Raw genomic sequence first — 13,635 nt, forward strand, 5'->3', positions numbered from 1 at the left:
AGAGTGAATGATAGAATAATGATGTACAAACTGGAGTATAATCAAGGAATTTGGATGGGAGACATGTTAAAATCAAGTTTAAAGTGTTCAAGTAGTTTACAGTAGTTAAATTGGTCCAGAGTCATTCCGTTCCAACTTTCCAGCTCTTAATTGTGTCTGTACTAAAATTAGCTTCTTCTGTCTGTGTTCACCTATTGGAAGTGCAAAGGTGATGCAGGCTCCAGGTGCACAGAAATCTTGCTGTCAGTTTGCAATTCTTATATAGGTGATCCAGGTTCGGTATAGCCTATTGTAGTCCTGGGAAAGATGACCAAAAGTGGCATAGGGATACAATCAATCGCGATGCAGCTCGCAATATGACAAGTGTCTATTAGCTTGGGTTTGGGTACATTTCAGATCGCAACTGGCTAATTATCAAGTTGCTCCATTTAGGTGTGAAATTTCTATGTTTTCTATTCATTTAAAAAGGCTGCAGTGTTAAAAGTGGGACACAGAATGAAAGAGGTGTAGAGTGAAAGGAAGAGAGAGGGGTACAGCAAGAGACAGAATAAAGGAGGATAAGGGGGATTTATTGCAAGTGAGTTAAGGAATGAAAAGAAAGAGAAGAAAGGCAAACAAGGGTAGTGAAAAAGAAAAGGTGGGCATGGGTGGGGGAGGCAAAAGACGGAGGATGAGGGGGGGGGAAGAGGCAGAAAAAACAGGAGGGAGACACATTTGGAACAAAGTTGAGGTAGGACGATATTATAAAGCAATGGGCAATAAGATGTGGAGAGGGAAAAATAAACAGGGTAAAAGACAACTGTGGGAGAGAACTGCAAAGTGTTGTGATTCAGAGACATAAGGGTTGTGGAGAAAGAAAAATTTGGAGGTAGTATGAAAGGAGGAGGAAAAAAATGAGAGCGAGAGCAAAGAAATTGTGTGCAGTGCATGTACATGTGAAAAGAGGATAGTAATAAAGGTTACAGGCAAAAATCAAAAGTTTTGCAAAGGTGGGGATTCTTAACAAATTCTTCTTTAGCCACAGATTATAAATAGAAGATATTCTAAGAGCAAACAAATCTAATTGTGGGGTTCTGATGGCTTCTGTGTAGAATAATGTATAGCTGAGAGTGAGCTACTGAAAGGAATGATGTAACTGCTATAACTGCTAAAAACATTATTAGTATAGAGCAACAGAAATAACTCCCTAGTGAGTCAACAAGTACAGAAATATGATTTGGCAGACAGGCAGAATCTGATGACCTTGCCTACTCTTAGGATCTGGGACCTCTAGTTTGAAAACCTATGGTTTACACATAGAATAATGGACATCTGTCAGTGAGTTACAGGTTAGCATCTTATAGAGCAGATGCTGATGGCTCATACATGATGAATGTCCTGCAATGATTACAGACTATAACCTAATCAAGGAGTTCAAATGGTTTATGTACTAAAAAAAATTGAACAATACAATCTTAAAGAGAGGCATTTTTTTTGCATAGAATTACAGCAGCTACCTGGGAGTGAGTTGCAAACTGAAATTTAATCAAGGAGTGCAGATGGAACGATGTTTCACTGTATGTCTGGCACAGACCAATTTGGCAGTCTAGACAGCTGCTCATTTTTGTGATGTAGTACAGGATCAATGTTAAATTAGAAACTAAACAGCAGCTAGACAAATCGATGGGTTGAGTACATTTTACACTGTTAAAAGCAAGATGTCCATGTTGTTGGTGATTCCACACATCCACAGCTGTTTATTAGGTCTCTCAATCAGGTTCTAATTGATAGCGCATGTAAGGCTGCTACACACAGTGGTACACATTTAATGAACATTACTATACAGATGTAACTGCAATGTATTTGTCAGATTCTGATAGCTAGTGTTGTAGCTTTGCTGCAAGGGCTGCTCCTCTTTTAAATTTGTATTAGTTTGATATGTCACTACCATATGTGAATGATGCCGAATAAAGGAGGATAAGTTGGGTCTTCTTCGTCCTCTGCATCCTCCATGCATCATAATCACACCTAACTGTTTTGGGGATGGACCTTCGTGAAGTTTTTAAAAATTCATTCATGGAATGTGGGCATCGCTGGCAAGGCCAGCATTTATTGCCCATCAAGGTGAGCCACGTTCTTGAATACATCTGAGTGGCTTGCTCGGCCATTTCAGAGGGCAGTTAAGAGTCAACCACATTGCTGTGGGTCTGGAGTCATGTATAGGCCAGATCGGGTAAGAATGGCAGATTTCCTTCCCTAAAGTATATCAGTGAATCAGATGGGTTTTTATGAGAATCTGGTAGTTTCATGATCACTACTACTGAAATTAGCTTTTTAATTAATTGAATTTAAACGCCCCATCTGGGATTTGAACTTATGTCTCTGGATCATTAGCTGAAGCCTCTGGATTACTCATCCAGTAACATAACCACTATGTTACCATACCCATATTTTCTATATACAAACCAAATGTACTCGAGTACATTTCAACCAGTAACTCACACTTGTCTGCCCATTATTTTATGCATAGGGTTTGCTTCTGGTACAGGTGATGTATCAGCACTGATGAGGGTACAGCCCACCTCGGACACACCCTTGTGTGTAAGATTTTTATTTGTGCCTTAGCCTCTTGTACACTAATGTGTTTGTTTGTTTTTGACTGCTTTGTTTGCTCTCTTTATGACCTTCCAGGAACATAGAAGGTAGTAACTGTTGCTAACATGAGATCTGAAAAGTGTAGCTTGTTTGTTGGTCCTGAAAACGACAGTCTACTCATGATATTTCCTCGAGGTTTGCTGTCCAATGCAACTAAGTTGACACCTTTGTCATCTGGGAAACCTTTAAAAAAAAATGCTGGACTGGCTAGTCTGATTGACAGGATGTTTGATAGTTCCAATATCTACCTTAAAAGCCCGCTCAGGTCAGGAAAAAAAACCCGACCCAAACCCGACAGAACCACATCGGACCCGAGCCCGACCCTTTACCTACCGTGCGATTCCGAATCTGCAGGAAGCTGCAGCATGAGCGTGATGACGTCGTAGAGACGCTCACTCGCTCACTGCGCAGATTCAGAGTTTCCCTCCTTGACTTCCCGGAGTCCCAGCTTAGGTAGGCTTTTCAACTTTTGACATTTACTAAATTCAACTTTCCAGCAGAGCAATACTTAGTGTGTATCCGACCCTGACCCGAGCCCGAAAGCCAGACCCGGAAGAGCAACCCGAACCCGACACATGTTGTTCAGGTTCGGGTCGGGTAGCAGGCATTTAATCTACCTAACCTAACCCATTCCTGCAGAGAGACTGCAGTTTGCTACCAACTATAAGCAACAGGATGTGACACTCCCTAAGAATGGAAGCTTTGACTGGGGAACACTGAGCTGGTGCAGGTTCTAGGGTTTTACAAGTCTCTGGAGTAGACTTGTACCATGTATGAAACCACCCAACAGCAATGTCATAGTAACATTTTCCTGCGCGTGTTCTCGATCGAGCTGGTCTACAATTCGCCAGTGCATTGAGGTTGAGGAATAGAGTTGTGGCAGATCTACTCAGTTTCTGTGACACGTTCAAGTCGTAAACATGTATTAGAAATTTTTACTAATAAACATTAACCATAAATGATCAAAACAAAAAAATGGTTTAAGCTCTATCAGCTATTTAAGAGGTTGCATTTAACAGAGCAAAATACCCTGTGGTTCCTAGAGGAGACATAGACTCTCAAAGCTCACAGCAATGCCCTCCAGAGCAGCAATGGAGTTATGGCCAGAGGAGTAAGCTTCATATGCTGGTACAGCACCTTCTTTCCATTTTCCTGTTGCTCTTTGTCTAGGAGATCTGCAAGCCATCTGATTGACTAAGTTGCAATGCAAGAGATGTGGTTCTGAACCATGGCAAACACTTTCTTCCTTTTTATATAAAACAAAGATGCTAATCCTTTTCCTCAGTCAAATAAGTTAGAGAAACAGAAAAATAAAACAGCAGTAATCCCACAGCACTTTCCATAGCCATGAAACACCCGAACATCGGCTCCCTCTCGAAACTGCAGCAGCAACTAGCTGACCCAGCTTGAACTCTCATGTTTATTCATTTTTCCTGCCTTCACTCATCCCTATCTCCAATGGCGAGCAAATTGCTGGCCTGGCCAGACATTCTATTTTTGTACTTACCCTGAAGTTGGCGAGCTGCAGTGCGATCTGGATGAAGGCGTCAGGGCTGGTTCGGCATTTCTTAATCATACCTTTGCCAAACTTAGTGAATGGGAATGCATAGAAATCAACATCCTCAGCCAGTTTCTGTGCCACCTTCAATGAATGCATGATTACTTCTTGGCACTGAGGGAGAGAGGAGAGGGGGAGAAAAAAATCAGGTTTACTCAGAAACAGCAACAGAGCTGTTACTGGGTTAATTAATCCCCAAATATCAAATATTACTTTCCCCCGTAATGTATTAAGTCAATATTTGCGATAGTCAGCATGGTTTTGTGAAGGGTAGGTCGTGCCTCACAAACCTTATTGAGTTTTTCGAGAAGGTGAACAAACAGGTGGATGAGGGTAAAGCAGTGGATGTGGTGTATATGGATTTCAGTAAGGCGTTTGATAAGGTTCCCCATGGTAGGCTATTGCAGAAAATACGGAAGTATGGGGTTGAAGGTGATTTAGAGCTTTGGATCAGAAATTGGCTAGCTGAAAGAAGACAGAGGGTGATGGTTGATGGCAAATGTTCATCCTGGAGTTTAGTTACTAGTGGTGTACCGCAAGGATCTGTTTTGGGGCCACTGCTGTTTGTCATTTTTATAAATGACCTGGAAGAGGGTGTAGAAGGGTGGGTTAGTAAATTTGCGGATGACACTAAGGTCGGTGGAGTTGTGGATAGTGCCGAAGGATGTTGTAGGGTACAGAGGGACATAGATAGGCTGCAGAGCTGGGCTGAGAGATGGCAAATGGAGTTTAATGCGGAAAAGTGCAAGGTGATTCACTTTGGAAGGAGTAACAGGAATGCAGAGCACTGGGCTAATGGGAAGATTCTTGGTAGTGTAGATGAACAGAGAGATCTTGGTGTCCAGGTGCATAAATCCCTGAAGGTTGCTACCCAGGTTAATAGGGCTGTTAAGAAGGCATATGGTGTGTTAGCTTTTATTAGCAGGGGGATCGAGTTTCGGAGCCACGAGGTCATGCTGCAGCTGTACAAAAACTCTGGTGAGACCGCACCTGGAGTATTGCGTGCAGTTCTGGTCACCGCATTATAGGAAGGATGTGGAAGCTATGGAAAAGGTGCAGAGGAGATTTACTAGGATGTTGCCTGGTATGGAGGGAAGGTCTTACGAGGAAAGGCTGAGGGACTTGAGGTTGCTTTCATTGGAGAGAAGGAGGAGGAGAGGTGACTTAATAGAGACATATAAGATAATCAGAGGGTTAGATAGGGTGGATAGTGAGAGTCTTTTTCCTCGGATGGTGATGGCAAACACGAGGGGACATAGCTTTAAGTTGAGGGGTGATAGATATAGGACAGATGTCAGAGATAGTTTCTTTACTCAGAGAGTAGTAGGGGCGTGGAACGCCCTGCCTGCAACAGTAGTAGACTCGCCAACTTTAAGGGCGTTTAAGTGGTCATTGGATAGACATATGGATGAAAATGGAATAGTGTAGGTCAGATGGTTTCACAGGTCGGCGCAACATCGAGGGCCGAAGGGCCTGTACTGCGCTGTAATGTTCTAAAAAAAAAATTCTAATACATCTGATATATTTTCGTGTGTGACACTAAATTCACCTACTCAAATTGTTCCCACCAATACCATTAGTAGTGATAGACTTGTAACCACAGGTTGTTCGCTATAGGTTTATGGAAGTGGAATTATTGGAGTAGCTTTCCCCTTCCTCAGAAGAATCTGAGCGGCCAGCTAGCGGACCTCGTCTGTTGGCTGCCTGATAGCCCTGGTCGGAAGTCAATTCCATTTCAAGGGCCAGGCCTCACTGGCACTGGGCAGCTAGGCCACATGGGTACGAATGTATCTCAGAAACTTGTTTGCTAGTATGCTCGTGAGGATTTGTTTTGTTGTGGTGTGATGGAGAGTTTTTTGTGCAATTTACAACCGATAACTAAACATCTAAAAGGAGAAAAACTGTCGAAAATTAATAAGGAAGAAAATTAACAGGCATTCCAAAAAAAAAAACTGGTGGGCACACTACATGCAAAATATTTTGTTATATGAACAGTTAAGATTTTCTTCCCAGCACACTCAATTGCTTTGAGGGTAAACATACCACATGTTGCATCATTAACACAGATCACAAAGGTCCAGGTTTGATCCTCAGTGTTTGTAAGTTAGATGATCTCACTCGGAGCAGCAGTTGGTCTTAACACCCTGAGGGAAAGAAATCTGTTCCAGTTCCCCATCCTGATCTTTATTGATGATCCTCTGCTGGAAAGTGTGCATGTAGATGGTGGACAAATCGAGAATAGGGTTTGACTGTCCATGCTCGCACATGGGAAAACCATTAGCTCTGGAACGGCGTATCAGCAGGATCCCATTTGATTGCTTATCTGGTCACTTCCACTTTAGTACCAGTGGAACAGTAAGGAGCCAAAATCTTCAGGGGAAAAGGAGGGAAAGTATTGACATTCCTGGGATGTGGGAGTCACTGGGAAGGCAGACATTTATTGCTCATCACTAGCTGGCCCTGGGAAGATGGGGTGGGTTTTTTTCTTGAACCTCTGCAGTCCATATGATGAAGGTGCTCCCACATGTTTTCAGGTTGGAAGTCACAGCATTTTTGACCTAGCGCTGATGAAGGAATGGCGATACATGTCCAGGTCAGGATGGTGTGCAACTAGGGAGGGGAAGTTGGAGGTGGTAGTGTCCCCATGTACCTGCTGCCCTTGTCCTGAGTGTTGGAGGTTTGGGAGGCTCTGCTGATAAGTTTTAAACATTTAATTGTCAATTAAATGTCAGCAGAAGTAGAAAAGTAAAGGTCTCACCTCGTCTGGGATGTCCCATTGAAGTCTCTGTGGCAGCAACACTGTGGTGTCTGCTTCACCTTTACAATTACCTTCTTCATTGTATCCCAGTTGGAATGAGTCTGTGGCCAACGCATACTGTGGAACAACAAAGATGCAGAATAAGGAAGCTATGAGAGGGAAAAGATAACCAGAAATCAAGGATAAATAAGGAGAAAATATGTTGTTCTACACTATTTAGAAGAGCAACCAATCTTTGAGTACTTAACAGATAAATATCTTTAGTGTCCAGTTCATAAAACAACTTATATTTTACAAAGATGTCTTTAACAATTCACCCATGGTACTGACCTAACTCTTAACTCTCCCCTCCCAAATTGAGTCAAACATTTTCACAAGACTACAGATTACTGGATTAATTATCCAGACATTAGTCAATCATCTGGCAGATTGTAAATTGTACTCTTGGCAGAATCAACCAGTTTGAATCATCCACAATATTTATTTGGCAAAAACAAAGATCCACTGTTTCAAGGTCCTCGGATAGTTTATTGGGTAACAGCAGTACAGAGCTACATAGATCAGAAGGTGCCAGGTTCAGCCCTGGTGTTATGTGAGTTTAGCCGATCTGAACAAGGGCATTAGCAGGGGTACTACTAATGACCTTTACGCACTACAGCCATGGAGGGAAAGGGAAGAAAAATCAACCATGATTCCAGCCCAATCACTATCCAGAGGCTCCTGCTCTAAAGTGTGTTGATGTTGGTTACGAACAGAATTGGACTCCGTGATTTAACAGCTTGTCGAAACTCACTGTAAATAACAGGTGCTTATGCAAAGCATCAAAGTCCACTAGAGACTTTTTTTCATGCAAATCTCATGTTCAAGGCAGACGAACTTCTTACTGTTGCACTCAACTCAAACTCCTCCTCTCAAAAAACTCTTACGTTCCCACATCAAAGAAAACTTGAGGCGACTCAATGAGCAGAAAGTTGACAGCATCCCACCGGCCTGCTGAACAGCCACAGTGTCCAATAATTTTCCAGTCCCACCCCACCTTTTGTTCCTAAGAAGAGCAACCTGAACCTTGCTGGTAGTACCAGCATGTACTGAATTGCATCAGATGCTCCATGCATATTTCTATCTGCAATGAGCCATAGTGTACCAAGACTAAAGAAAGATTGGAAATTTGGATCAATTTAATTCGAAAAACATGCATTTTTAACTCCCCCCCCAGTGAGAACTGTAAGCCCCTGACTGTTCTCTATGATTGGGACATTTTCCTACTTAAAAAATTTTATTTAAACGCAAGATTATATTGGTTATGCCTTTTCTGGAAAAAAAGTTCTCGACACATTCTCATTGTATAACTGTGGAACTAAGCTACAGCTTTACCGAATGCCTTCAGGCCCTAAATTAAATAGAAAATCAACCGTTACTGAATTGCTCATCTACTAAATGATCCTGGCCTAGTTTACTTTGGTTCATAGTTGCAAAATGTGGTTCTGTTAAGTTATATATTTGACGCAGAGTTCTGCTAATTTCAGACATGGTACAAACCAGAACCAATGGCAGGGAACACAGAATGAAAGAAAGAAAGGTCAGTAGCACAGATCATTCCAAAACATATTCAACTGCCAAAGCGTCATACTGCACTACCAAGCTGGAACTCCTTTTATGCAAAATGCAAATGAAATGAGAATGCGACAAATGAAAGACGACACAGGGATAAAGAAGTGATCAATACAAAGCTTTATTCAACAACTAAAGAAACTGTATAATCAGGATTTTTAAGAATGATTTTACACTGCAAGGACTTTGTTACACAATCACACCAAGTTCCTCGTGTGGGAAAGAGATCTCCTCTGAAGGCACAATATTTTACTTCAAACCACTGAGGTATGGAAGAATCATCTGTGGAGATTAAGAGGAAAAGCTTTTGTGTTACTCAGTCAATAAAAGAGTGAAATTTGGCAGAAATTTTGAACATTCCTAGCTTGAACTTATAAAAAAACTAACTGATTTGTAGACTGAGAACATTCGCATATGCTTTAATCTATAAATCAATGACATCTCCAAGTAACTAGTCTTCTAGGGCCAGCCAATTTAAACAAACCTTTCAGCTCACGCATTATGATGCTGAAAAAACTGATATTAAGGTAATAAAGTTACTCAAATGATGCAGGAGCTTTATTATTGCTATTAAAAACCATATCTAATGGAGATAAACTCTTTAAGTGTAACTTTAAACAGAAGGTTCTAACCACTTTATTCACCATAGGGGAAGATTTCCTCCATGTGTAAGATCCAACAAAATCATCTACAATTTTGTTACAGCTAACATCCAAAGAAATCCTCTCCCTTCTTTCTATTTTGTCCCATTTTCTTTCTAACCTAATGTACAATATTCTGCTTTATTATCCACATTTTCCATTCCTTACTTCTCACTTTCCGATGTTCCTCTGCTGTCCCGTTCCCACTATCCATTCCGCCTACAGAACAAGAGTCAGTTTACTTCAAAAGTGACTGTGTGAAGCCTTCTGAGAGGTTTTGATATAGCGCTATACCATTGCGACTTCTATTTTTCTGATTATGGGACCGATATAGAAATGTTAGTCTCTGGCTGTGTTAAAAGCTCCAAAAGATTACTTTGCAGCCTTGAAATTTACTGATGGCTTTGCTTTAAACACAACCAGAACAGCTTCTGATATAATTTTTCTGCATGAAATACACAAATCACTACTGGTGGACAAGTTACTACATCCACAAGGATACAAGTATAATTACGGCCAGGAGAGCACAATAGAAGCTACAGGAATCGGCTATTCAGTATTTTATAGCAATAGTTGAAACTGTAATAACTGAAGTATTAGAGGAGGAGTTATAAAATAATGAACTTACCAGAAAAATACTGGAGACGGATGAAGAATCAAGGTCCTTCTTGCACAAGGTGAAATACTTCAGCCATCCTCAGCTTTTATTTCTTTCCCTTAGGTACACAGGTGTCTCCTCAATTGAACTCAGTTTTACCCACTTATTCAACACAAACTATTGAGGCACCTCCTTCAATTTTCTGCTGATTTTGTGAGATGAGAGATGTTCCTTGAATTTTATCTTGACTGGAACAAACTAAATCTGTCAATGGCTTGTAAGTGGTTGATCTTTTGAGATACCAATCTGTTTTGCATAGCTGTTTAGGTATTTTGAATGCTACAATTAAAATGACGTGCTTCTGTTGCATGTTTGCACTTGATACCATTTTATCCTGTGCAGAATGGAAAAGTCACCTGCAATAGGTCAAGTTTTAGTACTGCCTTGAGTATTCACGCACAATTATAATCAGTGAATTCTAATTCGATTATTTTTATTAGTGAAAAAATGTCTGCTGTTAGAATTTTTTGCACCTTGACACCATAAATTAAGTAAGGCAGACAGATTTTCATTGTTGAAAAAGTTCAAAACCCCACCTGTACTCCTTTTCCACTGGCAACTTGAATGGTCCCATCCAACATTTCTGACTCAAGACTCTCATTCCAAAAACCCCAGCTCTAACTGCTCTGCTTAAGTCACATAATGGCCAAGATCCAGACTTGGTAAGGATCATAGAATCATAAGGCAAAGAGAAAAGGCCATTCAGCCCATGCTTATGCTGGTTCTTTGAAAGAGCTATCCAACTAGTCCCATTCCCCTGCTCTTTCCCCACAGCCCTGCAGGGATTTCCTATGCAAGTAGGGTAGGGTAGATGGTGGCATAGTGGTATTATCACTGGACTAGTAATCCAGAGACCCAGGGTATTTCGCTGGGGACGTGGGTTCAAATCCCAACACAGCAGAAGGTGGAATTTGAATTTAATTAATAATAAATCTGGAATTAAAAGCTAGTCTAATGATAGCCATGAAACCATTGTCGATTGTTGCAAAAACCCATCTGTTCATGAATGTCCTTTAGGGAAGGACATCTGCTGTCCTTACCTGGTCTGGCTGACGTGTGACTCCAGACCCACAGCAATGTGGTTAACTCTCACATGCCCTCTGAAATGGCCTAGCAAGCCACCCAATTGTACCTAACCGCTACAAAGTCAATAAAAAGGAATGAAACCGGACAGACCACCCAGCATCGACCGAGGCACCGGAAATGACAACGGCAAACCCTGTCGGCCCTGCAAAGTCCTCCTTACTAACATCTGGGGGCTTGTGCCAAAGTTGGGAAAGCTGTCCCACAGACTAGTCAAGCAACAGCCTGACATAGTCATACTCACGAATCATACCTTACAGACAATGTCCCAGACACTGCCATCACCATCCCTGAGCAGAGGTGGTGGCACAGTGGTATACAGTAGGAAGGGAGTTGCCCTGGGAGTCCTCAACATTGACTCCGGACCCCATGAAGTCTCATGGTATTAGGTCAAACATGGGCAAGGTAACCTCCTACTGATTACCACCTACCGCCCTCCCTCAGCTGATGAGTCAGTACTCCTCCATGTTGAACACCACTTGGAGGAAGCACTGAGGGTGGCAAGGGCACAAAATGTACTCTGGGTGGGGGACTTCAATGTCCATCACCAAGAGTGGCTCGGTAGCAGCACTACTGACCGAGCTGGCCGAGTCTGAAAGGACATAGCTGCTAGACTGGGTCTGCGGCAGGTGGTGGGGGAACCAACACGAGGGAAAAACATACTTGACCTCGTCCTCACCAATCTGCCTGCCGCAGATGCATCTGTCCAAGGCAGTATTGTTAGGAGTGACCACCGCACAGTCCTTGTGGAGACGAAGTCCCACCTTCACATTGAGGATACCCTCCATCATGTTGTGTGGCACTATCACCGTGCTAAATGGGATAGATTTCGAACAGAGCTAGCAATGCAAAACTGGGCATCCATGAGGCGCTGTGGGCCATCAGCAGCAGCAGAATTGTACTCAACCACAATCTGTAACCTCATGGCCCGGCATATCCCCCACTCTACCATTACCATCAAGCCAGGAGACCAACCCTGGTTCAATGAAGAGTGCAGGAGGGCATGCCAAGAGCAGCACCAGGCATACCTCAAAATGAGGTATCAGCCTGGTGAAGCTACAACACAGGACTATCTGCGTGCCAAACTGCATAAGCAGCATGCGATAGATAGAGCTAAGCGATCCCATAACCAACGGATCAGATCTAAGCTCTGCAGTCCTACCACATCCAGCGTGAATGGTGGTGGACAATTAAACAACTAACTGGAGGAGGTGGCTCCACAAATATCCCCATCCTCAATGATGGGGGAGCCCAGCACATCAGTGCAAAAGATAAGGCTGAAGCATTTGCAATCATCTTCAGCCAGAAGTGCTGAGTTGATGATCCAGCTCGGCCTCCTCCTGACGTCCCCAGCATCACAGATGCCAAACTTCAGCCAATTCGATTCACTCCGCGTGATATCAAGAAACGACTAAAGGCACTGGATACTGCAAAAGCTATGGGCCCTGATAACGTTCCAGTAATAGTACTGAAGACCTGTGCTCCGGAACTTGCCGCGCCCCTAGCCAAGCTGTTTCAGTAGAGCTACAACACTGGCATCTACCCTGCAATGTGGAAAATTGCCCAGGTATGTCCTGTACACAAAAAGCATGACAAGTCCAACCCGGCTAATTACCGCCCCATCAGCCTACTCTCAATCATCAGTAAAGTGATGGAAGGTGTCATCAACAGTGCCATCAAGTGGCACTTGCTTAGCAATAACCTGCTCAGTGACGCTCAGTTTGGGTTCCGCCAGGGCCACTCAGCTCCTGACGTCATTACAGCCTTGGTTCAAACATGGACAAAAGAGCTGAACTCAAGAGCTGAGGTGAGGCAGTATTTGACCGAGTATGGCATCAAGGAGCCCTAGCAAAACTGAGGTCAATGGGAATCAGGGGGAAAACCCTCCGCTGGCTGGAGTCATACCTAGTGCAAAGGAAGATGGTTGTGGTTGTTGGAGGTCAATCATCTGAGCTCCAGGACATCACTGCAGGAATTCCTCAGGGTAGTGTCCTCGGCCCAACCATCTTCAGCTGCTTCATCAATGACCTTCCTTCAATCATAAGGTCAGAAGTGGGGATGTTCGCTGATGATTGCACAATGTTCAGCACCATTTGTGACTCCTCAGATACTGAAGCAGTCCGTGTAGAAATGCGGCAAGACCTGGACAATATCCAGGCTTGGGCTGATAAGTGGCAAGTAACATTCGCGCCACACAAGTGCCAGGCAATGACCATCTCCAACAAGAGAGAATCTAACCATCTCCCCTTGACATTCAACGGCATTACCGTCGCTGAAGCCCCCTCTATCAACATCCTAGGGGTTACCATTGACCAGAAACTGAACTGGAGTAGCCATATAAATACCGTGGCTACAAGAGCAGGTCAGAGGCTAGGAATCCTGCGGTGAGTAACTCACCTCCTGACTCCCCAAAGCCTGTCCACCATCTACAAGGCACAAGTCAGGAGTGTGATGGAATACTCTCCACTTGCCTGGATGAGTGCAGCTCGAACAACACTCAAGAAGCTCGACACCATCCAGGAGCAGCCCGCTTGATTGGCATCCCATCTACAAACATTCACTCCCTCCACCACCGACGCACAGTGGCAGCAGTGTGTACCATCTACAAGATGCACTGCAGCAATGCACCAAGGCTCCTCAGACAGCACCTTCCAAACCCGCGACCTCTACCAACTAGAAGGACAAGGGCAGC

At 43.2% G+C, this 13,635-nt stretch overlaps 1 protein-coding gene and 1 long non-coding RNA gene across 13 annotated transcripts in view; one reads left to right on the forward strand and one right to left on the reverse strand.

Moving 5' to 3' along the window:
- Window positions 1-8,844, forward strand: part of LOC137353397 (uncharacterized) — a 30,042-nt gene extending 21,198 nt beyond the window's left edge. Inside the window, exon 4 of the long non-coding RNA XR_010969852.1 lies at window positions 8,477-8,844. This is a non-coding gene — a long non-coding RNA (uncharacterized lncRNA). The remainder of the gene's footprint in view (window positions 1-8,476) is intronic.
- LOC137353392 (carnitine O-palmitoyltransferase 1, liver isoform-like) overlaps window positions 1-13,635 on the reverse strand; it is an 87,163-nt gene that overhangs the window by 18,167 nt on the left and 55,361 nt on the right. For all 12 annotated transcript variants that reach the window (XR_010969847.1, XR_010969846.1, XM_068019627.1 and 9 more), the window contains 2 exons: window positions 6,951-7,067; window positions 4,142-4,306 (listed from right to left, as the gene is read on the reverse strand). Coding sequence is in view for 10 of the 12 variants with exons in the window: in XM_068019627.1 (XP_067875728.1) it covers window positions 4,142-4,306; window positions 6,951-7,067 (282 nt within the window). In the remaining 2 variants the exon portion in view is untranslated. The remainder of the gene's footprint in view (window positions 1-4,141; window positions 4,307-6,950; window positions 7,068-13,635) is intronic.

Source organism: Heterodontus francisci, chromosome 41, assembly GCF_036365525.1.
Source record: "Heterodontus francisci isolate sHetFra1 chromosome 41, sHetFra1.hap1, whole genome shotgun sequence".
Classification (NCBI taxonomy): domain Eukaryota; kingdom Metazoa; phylum Chordata; class Chondrichthyes; order Heterodontiformes; family Heterodontidae; genus Heterodontus; species Heterodontus francisci.